At 40.0% G+C, this 27,118-nt stretch overlaps 1 protein-coding gene across 1 annotated transcript in view; it reads right to left on the bottom strand.

Annotated features, from left to right (window-relative positions):
* Positions 1 to 6,277: 6,277 nt before the first annotated feature.
* The window catches only part of LOC139717211 (chromodomain Y-like protein 2), a 45,720-nt gene continuing 24,879 nt past the window's right edge, over positions 6,278 to 27,118 (bottom strand). Inside the window, exons 2-8 of the mRNA XM_071628712.1 lie at positions 18,611 to 19,253; positions 11,999 to 12,254; positions 10,790 to 10,919; positions 10,039 to 10,211; positions 9,392 to 9,602; positions 8,651 to 8,794; positions 6,278 to 7,298 (exon numbers count right to left, since the gene is read on the bottom strand). Coding sequence (XP_071484813.1) covers positions 7,143 to 7,298; positions 8,651 to 8,794; positions 9,392 to 9,602; positions 10,039 to 10,211; positions 10,790 to 10,919; positions 11,999 to 12,254; positions 18,611 to 19,253 — 1,713 coding nt within the window. The 3' untranslated portion in view covers positions 6,278 to 7,142. The remainder of the gene's footprint in view (positions 7,299 to 8,650; positions 8,795 to 9,391; positions 9,603 to 10,038; positions 10,212 to 10,789; positions 10,920 to 11,998; positions 12,255 to 18,610; positions 19,254 to 27,118) is intronic.

Raw genomic sequence — 27,118 nt, forward strand, 5'->3', positions numbered from 1 at the left:
CATTGTCTAACCACAAATGTGCACAATTTTTTTTTTCCCCCACATCCCCCCAAAATCAGAATAAAATAGTCGCAATGACGTCAACAATCATTGAGTAAGCGCATGATTGATCAGTATGACACACAGAGTATCAACACACCATGTGACTGACATAAATACCTGTCAGTGATATATCATACCTACATCTTTTGAAGATGTTGAGAATGCAATATGAAATTACAACAATATTATTCACTGGTATGCACATTTTCCTTCTTATGTCCCATCAATTGTCCCTCATTGATAGCTTTGAGCTCTGTGCCTGATTCAAATACATTTCTTTGGTCGAGCCACATCACTTAGTCTTAGACGATTTGTAGTGATTGGGAATGGGCTGACAAATCCAATACACATTTCATGGTCCATTACTCATTTTTTTTCTCTCCCTCTCTCTCTGAAGAATTGCATTTAGTGGATGCCCAGTCATTAATGGCCGAAATTCTTAAGTGTACATGGGCCTTTTCCACTGGAGTCCTTTGTGCCACTGTACACATACAGAAAGCAAGGCCCCAATTGACACAAAACCACCAGTTGAGGGCCTGTCTGACAGGTAAGGGACCTATCTTACTGGAGGAGACTTTGCTGTGACTGCTGCGACTTGCGTGATTCTAAAGACCAAGAAATGGCTTGCACTCTCACCAAGAAGATGACTCAAGGGCAACGTCCAAGACGTTTCCAAATAAAACGCCAACTTATTTGCCCGAAAGTCGCTGTGACGTCTCCAGTAGGTCACCAACGGGTCTCCGCAAGGTGACAGCAGTTGTCTCCACGACCATCTAGAGACTGGCAAAAGGTCTCCATTAAAATCGACCTCTGTGACCAGTGAGACTTGAGCCACCACCACGACGCCACCTAGTCTCCAAACCAATGAGATAAGCACTGAACTTAGTGCTGCTGGAGGGTTAGGGTCTTTCTTCCTGTCTTCTTCTGCCATTCCTGACAACTGTTCATGTGATATTGGAAGACTTCAAACCTCAAATCTAGTTTCACACAATGTTAGAAGATAGCACGGACTTATTTCATTCTATTTGAATGCAAATGAAGAAATGTTCCCCATCTAAACTAGAAATGCCACTTTGGCAACTAGTGTGCCTCTACTATATCCCATAATTCTCTCCATACATCTACAGTACATCTTGCCAGTGTGAGACAACAGTTTCAATAATTGGCAAATCGTCTCTGTTTGGTAACATACATAGATAATTTTCATGACAATACTTTAAAGTATTTTCATTTGACCTTTGGCCTCATAGCTCAAATCTTTTCCTTACAGAATCATGCATGTATATGCTAATTTCTATTGAGTGTATACATTAAGTCATCTAAAAAAGCATGGAGAAAATAGTGTAATTTCATCAATAAATAGTGTAATCCTAGCACTTCAACCTAACCTTTGACCTCACGACCCAAAACTTCCTCAGAGCATCATGGCCATGTGCTAAGCTTCGTGAAGATTCCTTGAGTCACTTTGGGGATGTGGAGGGAAAAAAAGAGAAATTTTAGCATTTTTTGTCTTGACCTTTAATCCCATGCCCCCAAACTTTTCCTCAAAAATCTTTATCTGGTAATATATGTATGTGTACGTTGTAATGTAATAAATTGCAGAAATACAGGGAAAATAGTGAATTTTAGAATTTGACCTTGACTTATGACCTTTGACCTTGTGTATGTGTGCTCACAAGGCTCAGCTTAATCTACTCACGCATTGATATGCCTTGTTTCACTTGGATACCTCAAACAGATTGTTAATTACGTCGTCCACAAAATCAATTACGAACTGACCAAGGACAGACACACAACCTGAAAACAGAATGCTTCCTGCAACACTTGGTGGCACAGGCATTGAAAAAAAAAATCAACATGAAGGAGACCATTGATACAAAGGCCTGAGTAATCTCCATAGAACTTAACCATACAGCTTTAACTGTTGCAGTGGGTTACATACTGACTGCCAACCAAGCGTTCGAGATGGAAATTTATCCAGAATATATCAATAATATGTTTAACTTTCATAAATGAAAATTACACATTCCCATGACTTGGTACAAACATATGTTAAAGGTAACAGTGCTCTTTCCATGCGCTACAAAAACTGAAAATATGTGGAATTCTCCTTGTGTTTTCATTTTAAGTGTCACTACTGGGACATTTCTAACTGCTGTAGCCTTCCCAGGCAGCAATGTGGCACATGGATATAACTCATACTTTAAAAACTTGCATCATGGACCTACTACACGTGGACGTTCATCGCTCGTTAATTAATTCATGCACCTGTTTCTGTCAAAAGTGGCACAAAGGGATTTTAAACATGCTTTCCTGCTTTGATCTCATCATCACCACCAACAGCCAGCCTGGATAAAAACAAGATGGAGCTTTGAGAAATCTAAAAACTACATGCACAGAACTTAATTACTCTCTTAAATCAAGAAAAATGCATGTGCAGTTGTAGTGTACATTGGGAAATTATCGCTGAAGATATTTCATTTGCGAAATGGCAGGTTGGTTGTGATTTGTAATCTAATTTTTCTCATTTTTCGTACATTGTTCCAGAGTAAACATGGACAGTAACCGTAGATGACATGTATGTCCTATCATTGAACCATGTTACATGCTTGTTCGCAAGTGTCCACTTCAGTAATTTTCAGTTTGTGATAAGAAAACTGTTATGTTTTCGAGTTTGCTGTTCCCTTTCATCAGTGTTTATTCAAAGGCAGTTGAGTCTGAAAAAAGGCACCTCGGCAAAGACCGCAATGAGGGCAATGGTTCTTTTGTCACCAACGATGCACGATGTCACAATTGTCATTATCCAAGCACCTGAATGTACTCATTAAGATGTACATAATCAGGTGGCGGCGGTGATGATGGGATCAAAGAATGACCTTTGTTACTAGTCCATGTGTGTAGTAGGTCCATGCTTGGATGGACTGATTTTCCTCAAACCTCTCAGACAATGTTCAACCAATATTTTTGAACTTACCAAATTCAAATGTTTGGGGGTAAATCCCAACCCTCTGATACACAAATTTTCATATTAAAAGGGCGTGTTGCACATCACAACATACATCACACTCTAGGTATCAAAATTTCACTGGTGCAACAACCACTGCCATACAATGGCATTCTGTCACTTGAATTTTGCTTTCTTTCTTCATACTACATGATATATGTGTTACATGCTACAGTTCACCTCATCTCAAGTGCTGATTGCTGATCATGATTTTCCAATTGATTTTGCAGTACAAAATGTTGCTATATGTTCACCTCTTTCTCTTATGTTTTCTTTTTTTTTTTCATTCAAATACTCTCTCGGCATGTTGAAGTGACTGTCATTACCATAATTTGATAACAAAACTTTCTAAAAATAATACACTAATTCTTTAAAAAGTATTTACATGTCTGAGTCAAAATATTGGTCTTCCCTCAGTATGCAGACATAAGTGTCAATAGACCTATCTAATTAAATAGCTTCTGGCAATAAGTTTGCAAAATCTAATAATGGGTCCTTCACACATACCTGCTCGTGAGATTAGCATTGTAAACTATTATCCATTTACTTCAGGAACATGGAGCAATCACAAAGATATACGAAACTATAAATGTGTTAATGTCTTCTACAAAATGCATGTATTTTAGATGGCTTGTTAACATTTTATATAGAATTTAAGATTAAAGTCAAAACCTCACACACTTGCCTTGCCCATTTCAAGAGTAGGATGAAGTAAAAATTTTCACCTTTGAATTTTAAGGATCTAGTCTAAGACCCTATTTAATGAAGAGTTAAAATCGATTATATAGTTGATTTCAACTGTAAGTCTATGGCAGCCTGTGTGGTAAGGAAATTCAAAATCAATTTCATCCTTTGATAAAACGGGGCCCAGGAATGCCAACCTTGTGAACAGCATTGCAGTACATTCTAAAGACTGAAAAGACATATTTTGGGTGGAAACACAGCATTTTTACCTTTCCTGTAATAGATATGTGTAGTAACATTACTTGGGGAAATAACAGTGTTTTCCATGAAACCTGCATTATTCTTGGCTATAATCAGCACAATATTGCAAAAAAGTAATAGCTGACATCTCTGCTAGTCCTATTTTGCTTTAATGAAACTCTTTCTTTTTGTATTTGTTTTGTTTAATTGGGCTTAACATTTAGCCTAACAGACAACATGCAAAGAAGAATAATGAATTTCTATCTCTTAGTCTTGCAGAAATCTCTCACTCAAATATTCCAATCTACTTTACTATAAATTAATTCATAACTGAATTTTAAAAAAAAAGGGGGGGGGGGAGAAACTGAAGTCAATCAAAGTGAGTCAAACTGGCAAAAGGTTGCATGAGGAAAGTGTACATTATGTTCCTTGCCTCTCTCTCATATACACTGCACTCACACAGCAGGGCGAAATCCTGGCAAGAAGATGGCACACTTCACAGCCTACTGAATTCCAACACATCTTGCAACAGGAGACTAGACTGGCTAGCTGTCTAGTGGATTTAAATTCTTGATTCCTGAGCAGATTTTCTCTTTTTTCCCCATTCTCCAATCCTGGTTTCATTTCATTTCTGCTTTGATGTTGTTTATGAAAAGGAATTGCGGTTAATGCAGCGATGAATATTGCTTAACTTATTTCATTTTTCATTGGAGATGGATAAATCACATGGTTCCAGACATTTTTGCACTTAACTAGACTTAACTACCAGTCATGGAATAAGCATCCAAAATGAAGTACATATTGAGGATATTAGACAGAAGATAATCTCCAACCTAGTGGTAACATTAAGCAAAAATTTGCCAGTCACGTGGTCAACTCGGCAATCTTAGCTGATGACCAAGTCTACAATGCACTTCCAATAATGTGTCCTGGACCTCCCAACCTATCTGAGCAAAAATTAAGAGGTATCTTAATTCAAAATTTGCCATAATACTACATTTTGCATTGGTGCGGATTGCCATATCTTTGTTGAAAACAAACTACACAGTAAGACTTTGGCATGTACATACTGTAGACAAAAGTCAGAGTGGCTGGGAGGTCTGTGCGATTTCATGCCTTGAGTCGGTGGAAGGAAAAGAATACTATTCTACAATATGATATGATAGAGAAGAGATGGTGGGGATAAGCTACAGTGAGATATAAAATCATGCTCAATTTACAGCAGTAAACCTTGCACTGTGTAGAACTTGCCTCCATAGATGAAAGCTACTTCATGAGAACATGATGGGGAAAAACAGGATACATACTAGCCAACACCATGGCAAAGTTGGACAAATATGAAGAGAGTTAGGACCACTGAAACATCAATAAATCTTTTTAATTGTCATCATAAGGATGACTCCAAACCTATCCTGAATTCGTAAATGAAACTTTGTTTGCTTGATTTCCATCATTTGTCGTGTTCATGACACGCAATAAATTCAAATGTAAATTTCATAATTAAATTCAAACACACATTACTCGGTGCTTTCCAGTTTAACAGTCACTGGGCTTGGAAATTTTCACTGTATCTGTACTGGGGTGGCTAAATTAACAGCAAAATACCCTTACAGCCCCTCACTAAAACATGCTCCTCTTCTGTTTGTGCTAATTACCGGTACACAAAATTCAAATATCCAAAGCCAAAATGTCCACAGACGTCACATACAATCAACCTCCAAACGTATTCTGACATCTTGAGAAAAACATGAAGCAAAATATACAAAATAGGAACAATTTACCCTGTAAATAACTCAATCAGCACATAGTGCCTCCTTTATCCACAGCACAGAGAAATTCAAAATAAAAATCACAATTGAGCAAAAGCGTACCACAGAACAAAAGTCACAAAATATCTCTGACAATGAAGTATAATTGTCACACTCTCTTTCCGTGCTTATTTTATCAAAATACTTCATTTAGCACCCAGAGTTAAAAAAAAAAAAAAAAAAAACAGTTTTGATCATGGAAAGAGCACAATGGTCATTGTTGTGAACCAACTATGAGCTACCTACCATAAATTTCTTTGTTGCAACCCAAATAACTCATTCATGAATTTCTTTTTCAGTGCAATAAAACTGATAAAAGCTGACTACAAGCAGGCAAAAAAAACCCCAACAACAATAAATTGTCTCACAATTGTATAGATGCCATCCAGTTATTTTCATGCAGTCTTATTTAACTCTATTATTACCGCTTCTACATCTACTTTTACCTGTCCTGCCACTCCTGTCACAGACCTGCTTGTTCCTGGTCTAATATTCACCTCAAACTCGTTCCATTCCTTACTCTTCCACTGCCCCCACCCTCCGCTCCCCCCACCCCACCCACACCATCACTTCTGCTCTGGCTAATCTACGGCATTGCTTTCCTGAGTGAGCACATTATAGGAGAACTTCATGTCTGCGGTTGAAAAGCAGAAAGACTTCAACTGCATAGACTCTGTACAGACTGACCAGCCCCATGGCTGACATCTGACACAACAATCCTGTATGTTCAGCATGATTAAGGTGACAGTTTTGTTTTCTGCCAAAACCCTCATCTACACAAACATCATCAAGGACAAATTTAATAACAGCAATGACACAAACAACAGCACTCAACGGCATCATTAAATATTTGCTGTTTGTTTGTGGTTTTTTTTCCAGGGGTGGGTAACATGCAGACAACACGAAGCGATTGCAGCAAAGTCTCGATATTTTCGGACGGCAAGGTCCCATTAGGAAGGCGAGTTAAATGATCATCATCGTCAAAGACACTTTGGAGGGGCTCCATGTCTTGTGGCATGCTGTTTGCAAGTGACAAAGCTGCCACTCTGCAGCCACCCAGAAGACTCCAGCATCCTCAACACAAGCGGCGGACAAACTGAAATGATTTGTCACAAAGAAAGTGCCCCAAACTTGTGGTGGCACTACAATGTGAGATTGAGGCAGAAGCATCTCCTGGGGGCAGCTGTTTGGAGTAAGAGTAGGGTGTGCTCTGGAAGTAGACCTCAAGTCACAACGATCAACTGTACCCCACCCCTCCATCACCTCACCCCCATCCTTTCTTCTCCTGTACCCCATACCACACCTAACCTTAGTCAGAACCAAGTATGCGAGGGGTGGAAGAGGTTCCGCCTAAATACATCCCCCTACATGTCGGAGTAGTTCTCGGCAAAGAGCTTGACCTGTCGGTAGAACTCGGGAGAGCGCCACCGGTCCTCGAGGGCGCCGCACTCGCTCTCGTTGACGTATTCCAGCTTGGCCCGCATCTGGCCCCTTATCAATAGCTTGGATTGCATCAGTGCCTGGGTAGGGGACAGATTCAAAAGAGGGTATCAGAAAATAAGCATGATAAGTAGATAAACTTTAGCAATGTACTGTCTGAGCTAATATCACCAGACAAGAAATTTTCACTTGCATGAAACTTGCTCCAATTTCACAGGAAGCCAAGATTTGTGAAAGTAAAATACATGTGAAAATGTTTGTCTACACAAAGTATTGAATGCCAGTGGTGATTCACAAGTTTCTTGCCGCAAGAAAGGGCAGTCGGCTCTAATTCACGAAAATTTCATACAGCGAATGTTTCTGGTTTCAAATCACAGTGACTTGACTCATTTTATGCGCAAATATTGAGACCTACAACGAATAACAAAGAAAACAATAACATGCTGACAGATACTCTAATCTTATTATTTACAGCCTTCACCTCTGAGATTCTCTAAATTTACTTTTCATGTACTATCCCTCAACGGTTTCTCTCTTTTTTTTGCCAACATTTGATTGCCTTTTATTTATTTTTTTTTACAGACGTCTTTCAGAAACATAGTACCCTGACCATGACCTTTGAATTGATTCTTATCTCTGACATATCGAGGCAAAATAATTTTGTGAAATTACTCTTGAACTTGAACTTGAACCAAATTAAAGCAAATTTTGCATCGTCTTCGACAAAGCAGATCTTTTCACATCTTGTCATTCCCTGAACTAAAAGTTTATCACTGAACAAAATAAGAATATCTCATCATGAACTAGCAAATGATACCTCTTACAAACTGCATGCATTGAATATTCATGCCATATTTCTTCTGCACATGACATGTACTTCAGTATCTACTCTGTAACAAGCTCTTCTTCTTCTTCAGATTTTCTGCTGCATGGAAGTGTGCATTTGCTCTAAATTTGAACTGGAACATCACCAGCTGCATACAATTATTTCTTTTAAGGGATACTTTCGAGATGTATGCAGGAAGCACATAAATCAAGCAACTAATTAGTGAATGAATGACATATAAAACCAGGAATATTTTTCAGAGGATATTTTGGAACTGCATGACCTTCACCACATGTGAAGGCAGCATTGTCAAATATCTTATGTTTTGCCTCGGGTCTACAGAGGGAGTCACTAAAAACAGTTGAAGAATCGCAAGGGATGATTAATTATTTGTTCACAGGAAATCTAACAAAATTTTCACCAACTTTTATCCACATCAGATGAAAGCTTAAATCCTGGCACAGGAGTTCTATCAAGTCATATTTCAAGCAATCAGAAATAAATTACAGAACAAAAGAAAGCAATGCAAGCAATTCTGCGTGGCTGGCCTCCAACCTCACATCCAGTCATACTAGTTTGAATCCATGACTTCTCTGTGTTGCCCACCTTGCCAGATTGAGAAGCTATCCTCTGGACGCGTGGGATGACCTCTTGCATGAAGCTAGTCGGCCAGAAGGTGTGGGAGACCAGACCGCAGGCACAGGCCTCTAGCGCCGTCAGCTTTCGCCCTGCATACAGCATCTCACCGGCCTGGTATCACACAGACAGATTGGGACTTGATTGTGAATGTTGCCATGCCAACACCAATAAATGTAACTTACAGTTTACTGTTCTGTTTCGGGCACAATGAGTCTCAAAAGAAATACATAAAGAAAACATGGTAACAGAAATGAAAGTCTTGACTGAAAAAGTATTCATGCTGTTGAATGAATACGAATATTCATAACACAGCACGGAAGGCATGTAATGTTGTGTCTTTCAATACAGCGGCTACCTGGAATGCATTGGAAATCTTTGGAACTAAAACAAATATAGTAAGATACAGAGCAATGATCACACCTGATATGTTTCTGAGACATTCCACAAAATCACTGTATAGTCCGAATATTTCGCAAGGTTTTTATTTTCGCAAATTTTGCGAGTCAGGTGCTATTTGCAAAATAAAAGACACACAAAAATAATGACTCTGATCCAAATATGAATGTGACGTACACGTATACATTTCTCCGTGCAGTTCAGTACTCCACGGTAGCGAATTTAACCATTCGCGAAATTGTCGGGAATTCCCGATTCGCGGAAATTTAGACTAGCGAAATATATGGCATATAGAGTGACTTTCGAACTTACCACTGCCAGCCCCAAGACCTGCGGGAATGTGTGAGAGGCACAGCCTTCGGGAGTCTGGCCGAGAATACTGTAGGGCAAATGGAAGTAGGCCTTGTCGCTGGCGTACGCCACGTCACACAGAGGTAGAATGGCGGCCCCAAGACCGATGGCGGGACCGTTGACAGCCACCACCACAACCTTGGGACAATTGATAAGGCTGTCGACAAAGGACCTGGCGGGAATAGGGCCCAGAAACAGATGAATCATTTTCACAATCTACAAACGTCTTTTCAATGATGGACTGAACACTGGAGAAAGTGTAGCGATGGTCTGTTTCTCATAGCACTAAAGTAATGTCCACAAAATGTTGAATAATGTGTATCTGCAAGGAACAATCATGGGCTAAACAAATCCATGTTACTTGTTGACAGGTGTGGATCAAATAGGTCCAAAGCACAAAAATTTGGTCCAAATCCTTTGGGCCATTTTGCATGTAATACATGTGCATCAGTAAATGTTGGGTAAAATTCAATCAACACTATGTGACGTTTTACGGACATGAGAGAGTGTATTCAACAGAAACACACTCTTAATGACATGGTCACTTGACAGAATGTGACAAACCCTATCTACTGCCCTCTGTTGGCACCAGAGGTTAACTCGCTCACCTTACTGCATCGGCCATGTTTTTGGCTGCCCGCTTGCGCTCCTCCACAAAGGACGTCTGGAGGTACCTGAGGTCCAGCCCGCTACAGAAGACGCTCCCTGACCCACTCAGGAAGATCACCTTAGAGTCATCCTTCTTGCTTGCTTCAAACACAGTGGTTAGCTCCTGTAAGGCCTTTGGTGCGAACAGATTGATCATCACAACAATTCTTGAAAAACTAGAAATTTTATTTACCTATAAACATATTAGCATTGAGGTACAAATACAAAGGGCATTAATGATTATGTGAAGTAAATTAGAGTAAACATGCTCCTGCCATTCAATATGATACTACTACTACTACTACTACTACTTCTACTACTACTACTACTACTACTACTACTACTACTACTACTACTACTACTACTACTACTACTGCTAATACTAATACTAATACTAATACTAATACTAATACTAATACTAATACTAATACTACTACTGATACTAATACTACCACTAATACTACTACTTATCATAATATTAATGACAGTATTGTAGCAATGATAATATCAATATTTTGAGAAATCAATCAAACTAATTAATGCATCATGACAACTAGTTTCTCTACATGTTCTTGTACATTATATTTGGTTTTGACTTTTACTTGAACTTTTGGGGTACAAAATAAGTATTTTTCAATGGCCAGTGGACTTATATGAGTGTGCGGTGTAATGTTTCCCTGTCACTGAAGTTTCTGTTAAAGGGCAACTCACTTTGAGGTTCAGTGCATTTCTCGTCGGGGTTGTGGTGAAAAGCCGGATCTGTGTGTAGCCAGGGCACTTCTTGACGACAATTTCTTTGTATTTGTACAACGACTCCGTCTGTCTTGCGCTGAACCTTCGGCTATATGATGGATGAGAAAGTGGAATTGTACACTGCTATTTAGAAGAAACTAGAGTAAACATGCTATGCTAGAATCAGTTGCCAGCTACAGGCATCAATATCAACTAAGAAAAAAAGATAACAAAACAAATGTTTGGCTTCTTTCTTTCTTCTTCAAAGTTAGAGAGCATATTCTTTCGCCCACTCTTTTTCTTGGAAGTATCACAGAGCAAATGTCTTTCTACAGAATAATTACAGAAGACATACATTTCTTGGCAGTGAACAAGATAACCACAAGAAATTTTTCAGGTCTGAAGATTAAGGAGACATCTCCTTTTATGCCTTATGATGAAAAAAAAGTAAAACAAGCTCTGAAATGGTTTTTGATATCAATGTGATATGATGAACTTCTTCATAACAAAGATTGAGACCAAAATAAAAACATGTTCATATCAGGAGTAGATTGTGAAAATGGACCTTGCCTTGGTTATATGGTTTTTCTTATCAAGTGTATGCTGTGACAGACATCACAAACACGTATGGCAGGGTCTATGGTATAATCTGATGCTTGATGCTGAAAATCAGAAGAAATCTTGTCAAAACCTCTAAAATCCTTTTTCAATTGTGAAATTCTCCCCTGGAACTTCATTTCTACTATTAAGCTATGTACAAAATTGAGTCATGCACGTAAATAAGGCAACCACTTCTATGGCATACTCTAAGATTCTAAAACCGCCCAGGGCCCCGTTTCATAAAGCTGTTCGTAAAGTTACGAACGACATACAAATGACTGGTGATCAGTTCTGACATGCTTTACTTATCAGAATTTCAATAATTCAGCACAAGAACTGATCACCAGTCATTCGTAACTTTATGAACAGCTTTATGAAACAACCCCCCCCCCCCGAACTACTTAAAATACCATAATTGTCTACACTAACAATTGTCAAAACTAATATACAGCAATTGAACCATCATGTCAGTCACATTTTTTTTCTTCATGATTAATGACACCTCATAGAACACCTTCTAAATGTTTCCTGAACATTTCACTGGAAATGATTACAATATTGCCCACTTGGGCAACCAGAACGTCTTACTTGTCCTGAGTGTTCTCCTCTGCACTGGGGCTGGACTGAGAGAGCCGCCGTCTGGCCACAATGCTGGCCGTCCTCCGGCCCTGGGCATCACTGTCCTCCGTCTTGCTGGCATCGGTCATCGACGTGAAGGACTTTGAGAGCAACGCCTGGCCACCTTTCCGCAGCTTGTGGGGGGACAGGATCAGCTTCGGATAGGGGCTGTGGGAGAGGGAGTGGTGGGACAGGATGGGCGAGTTCTTCCGACTCAGGTGGATACCTGGGGGGTGGGAGTGGGGAGACAGGAAATGACAGAAGAGAGCATACAATGTGTTCAGCCATTAATCGTTTATCTTCATACGTTGGTGACTACTGAAGGAGGATACTGTGAATTCCCCCCAAGATGATAAAATTCACACACATGCACGCACACACACACACACACACACACACACACACACACACACACACACACACACACACAATCTAAAGAGCTGCGAAGTCTACAGAGCTGCAACCAACCATCTGAAACCAACACACAATACATGTAAGCTATTATTCGTAGAGCTTTTTTGTTAGGATTTTTGAGAGAAGATCATACAGAAACCTACTACTAGTAATATACTACAATGTATTACAACAATTCATCTCATTGCCAGTTTCCTTAGCAATTGTATGGTGGCTTGGTGGGTTTGGGAGACAATTCTACATATTTGGAAAGCTTTCAATTTGGCAAAGTCAAACTACACAAACTGATTTTAGCAGGTTTGGGGGGCAACATGTCACATTTCATGAATATCATGTTCATGTAATGTGACCACATTATGTGTGATTTCCATGTACGTTGGACAGGCTTGCATAAGACAGCTACACAAAGTCTCCTTTTCAAAACACATTCATTGAATGCAATGGGGACTATTCTGTCACATGTGTGTATGACATGAATTGTTAGCTACCACTTTTAAAAACATTTTACTAAGATGCAAACCTATACAATGCTTGCCTCTGGTTCAATGTACAGCAATGCAAGTCCATAGGGCTGCTGACATTCAAACAACAAAATCAGGGAGATTGTGTGTTACATGCTTCTCAATGGGGGGGGGGGGGGGGGGGGGGTTCAAGGGGGATTCATATTCCCTTGTTAGCACATCAATCAAAATATTTCACTATATTTTTCAGAAAGATTCCTAAAGAATAAGAGACTTCCAGGGGGTCATATTTTCATCAAGTGCTTTGGCTGTGATTTTCACTGACAAATTTGCTCCCAGCAACCAGATGCAAAGACTTCAGTAGGTGTTTCTTCACTAGCCCGAAGTTCAAACTAGCGGGATATTTTGCGGTCTGGGAAAATAGCCCGATATTGCGAATGTGCGTCTTCATCAGCTCGAAACAGCCTGCTTGGGGAAATTAGCCCGAAATTTGACATACTTGTACATGCACGTTGCATCACTCTTCAGTTCGAAAGTGGATTTCCCTGTGCAAATCTCCCGTATTGCCGTATGTACGATACACAACACACTGGTAGGGACACGTGTTTCGGTACAGTAGGTACAATTTTGTATTAGAATAGTACTTTAGTAACAAGCTCGATCGTCTCACGTTCGTTGCGTCGATCTCGATCATGTACACAATACATGTAATGAGCTTTTGGGTTTATTTTCTACCATTCTGTTGGTACATTAGTAAGGGCTGCACACTGGCGCCGGTCCGACGGTCAAAGACCGGTAAAAGTCACTGTCGGACCGGTAACTTTTCAGGAAATCCACAAGTTACCGGTCCGACATGACCAGTCAAAAAAAAGCATTGGTGGGGTCAGTAGAAAGAAAAAGAGCAGCCCCGATCAGGGAGAAACAGAATGCAAGATATCGCACTGTTCAACAAGTTTTACGCAAGTTTTCGTTTATGTCTACCGGTGCAATTTGTACAGTACAAACGGGATTAGTTTTGAGCACTATAATAATATGCAGTCGACCAGTTATTCGCGCTAGCTTGCGCATTTGGCGCTGCTCACGCACTGCATGCAATGCAATACATGCAAAGCATGTACAGTGTAACTGCTTTTCGTTTGCTTGCGATCGGCGGTCATGCCAGACAAGAAGCACTGATAGAAGCGCACGCATTTCTGGGTCATTTTACTCATGATTTTTAACGCAAGATCGATCCGATCCCGGCTTCGCTGCAGCCTGGCAGTTATGTTAGAACTAATTTACTAGTGTCGATTTTTAGAAAAAGTAAAAACACATTCGATATTCAGCGATACAGTAAATGGATCTGATTGCGTTTATTTTCATTTTACACAGTCATTTCACAAATGAATATTTTCATTCGCTCAGAATGGTCTCATAATTTGATTTGATTTGATTTGATTTGATTTGATTTGATTTATTGGTTTCTGTATCAATATATATCAATATATCAATCATTCTCTATAATGAAGATAGGCGCAAAAAAGGATCACGAAATCGGCCCTTCCGTGACCTTTTTAAGAACGCATGCACAAAATGTGAAGAGATAATACTAGGGAGAAAAAAAAAATGAAATCATGGCATTCCCGCTTACATATTTGAGGTAGAAATCGTCCCAAAAAGGATCATGAATTCGACCGGCCGCGTCGTATCTTTCAAAAGCTTATGATGTACGAAATGCGAAGAGATTATAGAGGAGAAAAAAAAAAATAAAGGAAGCATTTTGGTGAGTGCATCATAAAAGATTACAGCCGAATAACAATTCATGAAATCAACGCAATCCCGTTGAAATTTGAGGAAATAATAGGCGCAAAAAGGATCTTGAATTCAGTCCTGCATGCCGTGTTGTTCATCAAAAACGCATGCACAATGCGACGAGATTGTCGGGAGAAAAATAAAAAAACACATTTTTACCCTTCTGGTGCGTGCATTACAAAAGATTACATCCGAAGTAATTCATGAAATCACCACAATCCCGCTGATATTTGAGGTAGAAATAGGCGCAAAAAGGATCGTGAATTCGGCCGTGTCGTATACCTTTTATAAGAACGCGTGTACGAAATGGGAAAAGATTAGCGGGAGAAAAATAAAGGACACATTTTCACCCCTTTTGGCGATTGCATCATATAGATTACAGCCGAATAGTAATTCATGAAAATTTCGCAATCCCGTTGGAATTTGAGTAAACAATAATAGGCGCAAAAAGAATATCGAATTCGGCTCTGCATGCAATGTATAATTTTGAAAACGCATGCTCAAATGCGAAGAAATTATCGGGAGAAAAATAAAGAACGTATTTTCAACCCTTCTGGTGATTTAATGTATCACAAAAGATAACAGCCGAAATAATTAATGACATATCGCAATCCCGCTGATATTTGATATAGAAATAGGCGCTAAAAGGATCGTGAATTCGGCCGTGACGTATAGGCATGTACGCAATGCGAAGTGATTATTGGGTGAAAAATACAGGACACATTTTCAACCCCTTTTGACCCGTGCATCATAAAGATTACAGCCGAATAATAATTCATGAAATCATCGCAATCCCGTTGAAGTTTGAGGAAACAATAGGCGCAAAAAGAATCATGATTTTTGGCCGTGTCGTATATCTTCTAAGAACGCATTTACGAAATGCGAAGAGTTTATCCGGGAAAAATAAAGGACACATTTTCAACTCATTTTGGCGCGTTATCATAAAAGATAGGTACAGCCGAAGTTATTCATAAAATCATCGCAATCCCGCTGATATTTGAGGTAGAAAGGCGCAAAAAGGATCGTGAATTCGGCCGTGTCGTATACCTTTCTAGAACGCATGTATACAGAATGCGAAGAGATTATGGGGAGAAAAATAAAGATCGCATTTTCAACCATTTAGCCGGTGCGTGCATCACAAAAAGTTACATCCGACAGTAATTCATGAAATCGCCACAATTCCGCTGATATTTGAGGTAGAAATAGGCGCAAAAAGTATCATGAATTCGGCTGTGTGGAACATCTTTAAGAACACACTTACGAAATTCGAAGAGTTTATCCGGCAAAAGTAAAGGACACATTTTCAACCCCTTTTGGCGCGTGCATCATAAAAGATTACAGCCGAAGTAATTTATGAAATCGTCACAATCCCGCTGATTATTTGAGGTAGAAATAGGCGCAAAAAGTATCATGAATTCGGCCATGTGGTGCATCTTTTTAAGAACGCACTTACGAAATTTGAAGAGTTTATCGGGAAAAAATAAAGGACACATTTTCAACCTCTTTTGGCGCTTGCATCAGAAAATATTACAGCCGAAGTAATTTATGAAATCGTCACAATCCCGCTAATATTTGAGGTGGAAATAGACGCAAAAGTATCATGAATTCGGCCATGTGGTGCATCTTTTTAAGAACGCACTTACGAAATTCGAAGAGTTTATCGGGAAAAAATAAAGGACACATTTTCAACCCATTTTGGCGCGTGCATCATAAAAGATTACAGCCGAAGTAATTTATGAAATCGTCACAATCCCGCTGATTATTTGAGGTAGAAATAGGCGCAAAAAGTATCATGAATTCGGCCATGTGGTGCATCTTTTTAAGAACGCACTTACGAAATTCGAAGAGTTTATCGGGAAAAAATAAAGGACACATGTTCAACCTCTTTTGGTGCGTTATCATAAAAGATTACAGCCGAAGTAATTTATGAAATCGTCACAATCCCGCTAATATTTGAGGTGGAAATGGGCGCAAAAGGGATTGCGAATTCGGCCCTGCATGTCGTGTGCCTTTCAAGAACGCATGCACAAATGCGAATAGATTATCGGGAGAAAAATAAAGAACTCCTTGGAGCGCGTGCATCAGAAAATTTCACAGCTTAAATAATTCATTAAATCGTCGCAATCCAACTGACCACCAAGAGCAGGTTACGCAGCAAGTTCGTGCGCCGATTTTTAGAAAAAGTCACAAACGCATTTGATACAATCTAATTTTGTTCATTATCATTTTACACTGTAATTCACAAACAAACATTCTAGTTTTTCCTATCTTTTTTTTTATTTCTTGTGCAATAGATAATGCAAGTTTTAAAAAAAAATATATTAATCTGTAAAATGTACATGGGTGGGGGGGGGGGGGTACGTCCATAAAAAACAAGAAAATAAGTTTATTTTTTAGGTTGTCGTTGTTGACCGGTAAATTTTCTGTTCAGACCGGTAAAAAGATGTTAAAACGGGGCATTTACCGGTCCGACAGAGACAGGTTGGACCGGCAGAAAAAATGGGTTAGTGTGCAGCCCTGCATTAGTGTGCAAATCATATCAACATTGACAGTTTACGGAGCACCGTATCCGTGATAAGTAGACGGGGCCTTCACCGGGAAGCAAAATGAAGGGTACAGTTCGTAATCTGTTGCTTGCACCAGCCATTGCTTCTCTGGAATGTATGGTGGGGTCGAGAAATTTTCGGGCTGATGGAGACGCAAACGAATTATTGCGCTATTTCCCGAATTAGCGTGCTAGTTCATGAACTAGCCCAAGATTTGGGGGGAAATTTTCCCGACCAAATAGTGCGCTATTTGCGTCTTCACCACACGAATAGTGCGCTATGTTGACATCGGGCTACTTGTAGTTTCGTAACCGCAAAATAGCGCGCTATTTTGAAACTCCGGGCTGATGAAGACAGGCCTAGTAACTTGAAACAGCTGACAGTGAATGCTGCCCTGAAAGCTGGGATCTACAATTTGTACCTGACAGTCTTAACTTGATAGCCTGTGGCAAGTAAAAACAAGCAAAAAATTCAAAAACAACACAAATACAGAAACCCTGTATGACACTCGAGGCTCAGATCTCAGGATATTATCCTAATGCAGCTCAGTGATTATTGTACAAACAATGTTTCAAATGTTATCCTGTATAAAGTATAAAAGTAACTCTTCACGACCATGACACCAATATAACAATAAGTGCATGCCAAACAAATCACTGTACATGCATGTATGCATACGAACTCTTCATCACAACTTGTACTTTGGATTCATAAAGTGCATTGCCACTGAACACTGAAACTTTCTTTGTGTATTCTGTAAAACATGTTATGTTCGCAGCAGTAAATTTTCGCGAATTGGAGCCAATGGCCTTTTTCGTGGCATGAAATTTTCGCGAATTGCCACTGGCGTTCAATGCATATATAGTGTAGACAAGAATATTCGCATGTATTTTAATTTCCCGAATGTTGGTGCTCGCGAAATTCGGAAAATTAAAATGCTTCAAATATCAGTGTTTCATAAAGCAGGTTTTGACTCAACAAATGAATACTTTTGAAGACAATAATTTGCAGCTTGGCATTCATCATAACAGAGATTGCAAAAAGATTGAGCCATTACTGGATCGTCAGCGCCCATAGTTAGATGGCCCACACTAAACCATTGCATGACTGCAGATCTCCTGATGAAATAGATGTAATGTGCTTATTGAAATCAGCCATTCACACAAAAGCAATGTCAAGACCATGCTTACACTATTCAGAAGCCACAAACCAAAGAAGAAACAAAAGAAATATGTCTCAATAGGCTCTACAATGTAGACTTATCAATTTCAAGCATTGTACTGTATGTACAATATTGCCTGCCTGAAACAGCCTGTATAGTACAAAAGAAACTCACACTCACTGTGCCGTACAAAGTGAAATTAACATACCATCACTGGATATCATGCTATTTAGTCTCCTCCTATTTAATGGTGAGCCCATTCCATTACTAGCACCAGATGAGGAAGAATTTTGGGCGACCACACCAGTCACAGAATGGGCTCGCTTCATGCGTTTCTCCGGTGACATGCCCTCCAACATCACGCTATTTGCAGCAGCCACTGCTCTGGGACCATTCATCGGTTTTGCTGCACTCACTTCAGAGTCCCTTTTCCTCTTTTGCGCTTTCACAGCGGCTTCAGAGTTCCTCGCAACGACAACACTGGCTTTAGTCCTGCCATTCTCACCACTAGCATCCTGGCTTCCAGCCATTTTGGCCTGGTCCTTTGCAGTCCTTTCTTTCCCATTCACCACAGTGTCTTTGGCATTCCCTACCTTGTCCTTGACACCTTCACTCTGCTTTTTCCGGTTCCCATTGGGAAGCTTTTTCTTGAAAACGGACTCGATGGAAGCAAGCCTCTCGTACCTTCCCTCCTTGAGCGTTTTGCGGTTGAACTCCTCCACGAGCTCCATGCAATCGCCGAGGTTCTCCAGTGGTTCCCACGTGTCTTCATCGCTGTCAAAGTTCTTCCACCGCACCATGTACTCCAGCTTTCCCTTGCGGGTTCGACGTCGAGCTAGGATGCGCTCAACCTGCAAAAACACAGAACAGAGTTTCAGAGCATCTATTACCACTTTGCAACTCAACATACATTGAGACTCACAATGCTGTTTAAAAACAGACACACAAACAAACAAACAAATAGAAACATTTTGATCCTTCACCGCAACAAGTCCGGGAGGTGCTGGCAATTTGGCACTCTGAGCTGAAAGCTCGTATATAATAGACATGTACAAGTGGCCATCAAATATGTTGCTTTCACAAGAATTACAGAATATGGGACTCTACCTACTGAGATTTGGCACTACATTGTACAATGTGTATGAATACTTCATCCTGCTTGAATACTTCACATTTACAGCAAATCAATGCAGCATGACATTTATACTGCGAATGGCAAATTGGGTGCAAAATTTTTATTTTTGCGCATTTTGTGAATTGGTCGCTATTCGTGAATTTAAAAACTTATAAAAATATTAACTCTGACCCCAACATGAATGTGACATGCATGCATACACTTCTCTCGATTGGTACCGTACTCCTCAATCGTGAACTTAACACCTTGCAAAATTATCGAGAATTCCTGATTAGCGAAAAATTTGACCAACTGGATATGGCGTATACAGTATGTCATTTTCATCATTTCAATGTTCAACACCTTTGTTTGGGTAAATTTTGACTGTGAGACCTTGTCCAGTAGTACTAAGCAGATACACTCAATCCTGCCACACTGCAGTAATTATATTATATTGGATGGCTATGAATGGGATACCAGGGGATATTGCATGAGTTAGGGCCAATATTGCACGAATCGAAGATGAGTGCAATATTGACCCTAACGAGTGCAATATTCCCTGGTTTTCCATGAATCAAGGCCATCCAATATAATTATTATCATCTATACAATCAAGCAGAGCAAGCATAAACTGCACAAAATTACCCGGCTTCTACTCGTCTTTGAAGTTGACTCGGCAGTCCCATCCCAGCGCTGAAAAGGGGAAGCCCCTAAAACTGCGTATGAAACAAACAACTAGCAAGATGTTTGCGCGCTTGTGTGTAACAAAATGACGCGCACTAGTAGCAAGCGTTTGCGCATTCAGCAAGCGCTCGCGCAATAAACGAGACAGAATTGAATATCGTGTGATCTTGAACGGCAAGTAACAACGGTAACCTATGGGGAATTAATACGTTGGTCTATGCGATTCGTTCAATAAGCTCTGATATTGAACGGTAAAAATTGAGCGGACTACAATACGCGTTTTTAATGCGCCGCTAAAACGTCCTATATAGATGATAATCAGAATTGATGTATCACCATTGGAATTTATAGTTGTTGTTGTTGTTGTTGGGGTTTTTTTTCTTCCCCCAGCAAGGTTGATTTGTAGAAACACAGTAACCAAACTGCCTGGCCAGCAAATTATGAGGGTAGTAATACTGCACTTCCTTGAATTATGGCTGATTGTACCATTCATCTAATTTCCAAAGGATAAAAAAAAAGGTTTCATCAAAGCACCATATGCTGACTCTACTTTAGGCAATGCAGCATTTCATCAATTGATTTTTCTAACGTAAAAACTTCGGGAGTCGTTTTCAACAGTAGAGATATCTTAGATACAGCTCTGTTGTGAATAAGATAGAGACAATCCGTTTGTTTACTTGCTGTTCATTTGTTTTGGTCTTACAATGCAGCTAGACAGTTGGAATGGATTATGCAAGCCAACCTTACTGGATTTCATAACTACTGGTATGCATGATGCGAATACAGTGCCCAGTCTTATTGCTGTACATCATGTATGCACATCTGCAGAACTTCAAGCCTGAAAAGACATTGGTCTAAAAAAAAAATACACAAATAAAACACTGCCACCAGAGCATTGGTGTCTGTGGTGCAGCCAACCACTTTTTGATTGTAAGAATGCCTGCAGAGGCTTGTACAATTCTGACCTTTGTCACATCATGCCCACATTTAGTCTAAAAATTGCCCCATGAGGCTTTATCCAGGCACCACGGATGACGAAGTACCACAAAAGAGTGTACATTCTGACTGTTCGGGAAAGGAGACATATCATAATTTAACCTGGAGTGATAGAACAATCTCACTCACAACAGTACTGTGATGTCATAAAGATTTGAACCTTGACCTGAAATGACTTCACCACATTCAGCCACAAACCAGCTAATAGAATTGTCTCTTCATATCACATTTGTATTTTGAGTTTATAAAGAGACGTACAGCCACGTAGTATTACAACCCAACTTGCCCGCTGGACAAAGGCAACAGAAAAATCACTGTCAGGAAGGTAATGTGAATAGATAACACATATTGCATGTTCACAGCATTGGGCCTTTGGCCCTAGAACACTTGCCAGCACTCACAGCAAAGTGGGGTACCAGTTAAACACCCCTTGTAATGCCCACAAGAAGATTTTCTACTTTTCATGTTGTTATGTAAACCTGGAGAAATCTAAAATTTGACACTGACCTGGGACCTACAGCATTACTGGTAAATCACCCATCAAATGGAATATAATGAAAGTACACAAATATGTTATAAAGCATTTATGACCAATGTTCAGTAATATAATGTGTATTATATACCTCATTTCTAGAATCCTCTCATCTGATTGGTTAAAAGGGGAGTCATGAAAATAGCTGTGCCCTATTTTTGAGTTACTGTGACCGGGGCCCGGGCACAGTTAGTAAATAGGTTTGGAGACAGTCGCGACCCCGTACACATAGATCGCTCATATGTACGCACCAATGATACGACTGCCGCGCATTCGATCAGCGTGCTGTAAAAGAGACTAGCGGACTGGTTTGGAGACAGTCGCAACCCCGTACACTGTACACATAAAGATGATCACTCACCACTGATACGACCGCCGCGCTGTCGATCGATTACGAGTGCTGTAAAGGAGACTAGAATCTATATTTTCGGTATCTATATTTCGGAATCTATATTTTCGGTATATAAAACAAATAATGACTGCTTGATATTCGGGGCACAGTTAAAATTATGTAGGCCCTCGGTGATGTGAAAACCATAACCATGCCCTCAGCTTCGCTTCGGGCATGGTTACGGTTTTCACATCACCTTGGGCCCATAATCTTAACTGTGCCCCTCATAGCAGTCATTATTTGTATATTGACAGGTGCTTCAGATTTTCATGACTGTTCATAAGCTCCATCCAAGTTTCACATCACTGCCCAAACCCGATACCCCTCCCCCTCCCCCTCCACTGCCCCTGGGGCACAACGTGACACTCTACAGACTTTGATAATGACCTTGGTTGTATTACCTTTGACCTGGTGATCTCCAATCCGGTCACTCAGTCTTTGTATGGCCTCTAATTCATGCATGGTTTTACATGCGATAGCTATGCCTGGTTGAGAAAGCACATGTTATCTATCATGCCAACTGTAAGACACTCTGACAGAAGAAAGATGGCTGTTACACACAACAGTGCTACTAAACAGAAGTGCTTAGTTGCTCCATGTACACACGAAGCCTCTGGCAACACAAACTCATGGAAGTGTATCAACGGTGAGAACCCTGCATCACAGCTGCCACCACTCATTCCTGCTGCTTTATAGGGAAGGAAAAGCCAATAATCCACTCAGACCTATAATTATCTTCAAACCATGCGAACTACCCTAAATGCCTTCCTTTTTACATCTGCTATAATTCCAATAATGACATGCTATGTGAAATAGGACGTCACATTCATGTCTAGATACCAATGATTTATCGCACTCTAGACAAAGTGGTTGTAAAACTTCTTTGTTGCGAAACTGTGCGGTGCGATAGGCAACAAAAAAGAATTATGAACATGTTTTATGATATATGTGCATCATAATTTCGGTAGAAGTGGTTGCTAATACAATCTCTACTTTGTACACAGTCTACGTGCAACGGTAAATGCGTGCAACGGTAAATGTATGTACCTACTCTCTCATGTACACACATCAGGAATGATTTTGACTATGGTGTAATGTAGGATAAGGTACATATAAAACAAGAGTAAAAAAATAAAAGACAAAAGCTGGCCGACATGGGCAACCAAAAATCAAAGGTGAGGCAAGTGAAACACAAGGGCATTGGTCTCTGACTGGGCACTTGAATAGCTACAAACTGTATACAGCTGAAAAATAGACATACCTTGTCTCTAAGTCAACATACCATGTACACCTTGCATATATACTGTAAAACATGATATATTCGCTGCATGAAAATTTCACGAATTGGAGTCGACGGCTTTCTCGCAGCATGAAATTTTCGCGAATTGCCAGTGGCATCCAATGTATATTGTGTAGGCAAGAACCATCGCTTGCACTTTAATTTCGGGAATTTTGGTACCACTCACAAAATTCGCAAAGTCAAAATCCACGCGAACAATCCTCATTTTACAGTACCTTCTATACCTTGCATTATATACCTTGTATACCTTACATTTAAGTCAACATACACTGTACATAGGACAGGAAAAAAAAATCTATTGACTTTCATGAATGTTGACTAATGTGTGCTTCGACACAGTATCTACTTACACAGGCAACCTTACCAGTCGTCTTCAGTCATTAATCAACACATGTGAGGTTGCATCATGATGCCACAGTAACTGTGCTGATGTTGCAAACTTTTCGGCCCAAATTCACAAAGGTTAGAATATTTTGGATATTTTCAAGGATTCAATAAGTTTCTCACTGCATTTGCACTTCAACCATAATCTCTCTTGGTCAACAGTCACTTGGCTTGTTAAATCATATTTATCATGGTTGCTGGGTTTTGATAGAGATGAACAAAACCACTAGAAAATTCTGAATTTACTGCAACTCAAGTTTGACTGAGGCTTCGGAAGAGTCGGAAACAGCTGACCACGGAGCACCGTACATGTATGTCAAGCAGCATGAAACACACTCAAGCAGCAGTCACACTGGCAACAGATCTCGAAGTTTAAGATCACGATCTCGAAGATCTCAAATTTTTGCCAGTGTGACCACAAACTTCCCATGAAACTTCCCAGTCAAACTAGTGATATTCGGATGCTCGCGACTGAAACTTTGCGAAGTTTTGCCACTTGACTAGTCCATCACCTGTTTGCGGCATCGAATGATGGTTTTCAGGTGGTGCTTCAATGGGACGCACCTGTGTGCATTGTTACATTGTACGTCACAATCGTTAGCTGTCAGACGGTGTGCTTTCTTCTTTCTTGTGCATGCACACTAGTGACCCAAGCTTTGAGAACTTAAAGATTGATAAGTTTAAGTGCCAGTGTGGATGGATCTTAAACTTTGTAATCTTTTGAAATTGCCAGCGTGACTGCAGCTATGTTTGATCTTTCTTTTTTAATACCTTTTGACATGCTACCACACATGCTAAATACAGTGTATCTGCATGCAACATACATTTACGGGTTGGAAACTTAACTTTATTGCTGAATTGTCAGATCTTCTAGTTGTGTTCTTGTACAGTTATGTATTAAGTGAGAATACCTTTCAACTTAAGTGAGGCAATTAACAAAACATTTCCCAAAATGACCATGAAATTGTGTTGATATACTAACATAAAGAATTTTTCCTAAGAAATGTTATTTGGTAAGCCAGGCTCCACACTAACTTTTTTTTTTTGGTGGCCCGAGAGAAAAATTTGGAGGCAAAAAAAAAAAAAAACATTAACTCACTGCATGCATTTATGCATTTCCAGCGCAAAAAGTTACGAATTTATGGACATACTTTTAAAAAAAATTTTGGTGGCCCAAGACGGGCCACCAAATTTGCCCTTTTTTGAAATTTGGTGGCCCGACTTTCATTTTGGTGGCCCTGGACCACCGTTAGTGTCGAGCCCTGGGTAAGCAAAATGACACTTTTAATCACGTCTACTTATAAATGCGATTTGACTTACACAATGTTGACTAATGCAAGATTGTAGCATGGCAAAGCATATCCAGTATCTTTGGCCTCCTCAACCGTTAATGCAGACCCTGGATGTAGGGCCTACTTGGCACAAATTCCCGGAAAGTATCGTCATGGGGACACGTTCATTTCGTCATAGGACTGACGAGCAGACAGCTCACGGCATTCACTTCGGACCAAAACTTTTTTTTTTTTTTTTTTAAGCTGTACGAGTCTCTTTGTTTGAATATCACATGCAAAACATGATTTTGGAATGCTACCAAGAGAAAAGCATGTTGGGATACTTCCCCTTTGTGCAAGTGAGCGAGTGTGTTACATGTTTCCACGTTGAATGTTTTGCGTACAAGTAAGGTTCAGCCAACGGTCCATTATCAGATTAAAATCTAGGTTTCTAATGATCATTGGATCTACATCATTTGCAACTGGCAGAAATATTTGGTGTCCTTTATAACAACATCACTGTTGTCACAAATGTACACACTAGTAGTTAACAGTGCATGTATGATGTACTGTATGCATGGTTGTTTTAATGTGTATGTACACAGGTGGACCAGATTAATGGAGAACATTCTATGTGGTATACATATAGTACATACAGGCTGACCAGATCAGTGGAGAATTTTCTAGGTGGTATACAATGTAGCTATACAGTACATGCATGGAATAGGAAAAACATTATAGCTCATTCAATCTAGAATGATTTCACCCAGTTCCAGAAAGTTCTGGGAAGTGCTTACATGTTTGGCTGAGTGAGGCACTGTCCCTGTAGCCCAATGTGATTGGTAGTTATTCTTGGTAATGATGTTTTGTACATAGTTAGGCAGTGAGTCATCCAGGTTTCCTGGAACTTGGACTGGCTAGTAGGTTGGAGAGAGTTATAGAATGTGCTAGAAGGGGGTGAATGGATAGTATATAAGCCAGAGAAATTCTGCAGTAGGCAGAGTACCCAACACCTCTGCTCTGAGAGTTACGTCACTTCTGGCTCTGAAGCGACTTGTTATAGTCAGTCCTGTGTTACCTGCTGACCTGTTATGTTTGTGGAGATAAGGCCTGAGAGACATTTTGCCTGCAGATAATTAATTTGCCTTCATTGGGGATAGACACCATTTTTATGTCAATGGACATTGCTATGGAAAAGCTGTGACAGGCTGGATTCCTAGCTGGACAATATTAAGTGAATCATCATTCAACGCATCAACTGGATGTGGTCGTCACAACATTTGGACTCTGCACGTTTCGCCGTGGACGTATATCGTGGATTTTACCCCGGATCTATACCGTGGACTATCGTAACCTGTGCCTCTGGAGTTACGTCAGAGGAATTATTCATCGGTGCATCGCGGATCATTCGTTTGTGCATCGAGCATCGTATTTGGACATTTCCAGGGATATTGCGTGTAATGCGTACGTAAGTGATTCCATTACTGACTTATATTTGTTTCTATTGATCATTATTGTACTGATGTGAAACCGATTACCAGTCTGTACCTACAATATCACTGTTAATAAACCGCCTGAACATCAGTTGATTGTTTCTTTTGTGCGATCATTCTCGGAGTGATTTTGGTCGTAACAAAATTGGGGGCTTGTGTCCGAGAAGTGAATTTAAAGCCAAAACTTAGAATTTGGAACGTTCCGGAAGCCAGAATATTGGTACAGACATAATACCAGTTGAGTTAGTTGTTCAATTGTATATTGTGTGTAATACAGTGTGACAATGTCAATCAGTACAATGGATGTTCAGGCATTTGTTAAGAGGACAGATTTGTCCCTCAAAGATTTGCAAAGGTTACGCAAATGTGATTTGACTGCTATTGCACAGCATTTGAATGTTGATGTTCCACAAGGTGCAAGAAAGGCAGAGATTCTTGACTTAGTAGCTGGTCACATGGAGCTCAAAGAAGAAATTGACACTCAAGATCTAGCTCAAATTTCAGATCAAACGAGGCTTGAGCTTGCTAAATTGGAAATGAAGGAGAGAGAA

This window comes from Diadema antillarum, unplaced genomic scaffold, assembly GCF_040938485.1.
Source record: "Diadema antillarum isolate AM-2024a unplaced genomic scaffold, OU_Dant_1.0 scf00000072, whole genome shotgun sequence".
Taxonomy (NCBI): Eukaryota; Metazoa; Echinodermata; class Echinoidea; order Diadematoida; family Diadematidae; genus Diadema; species Diadema antillarum.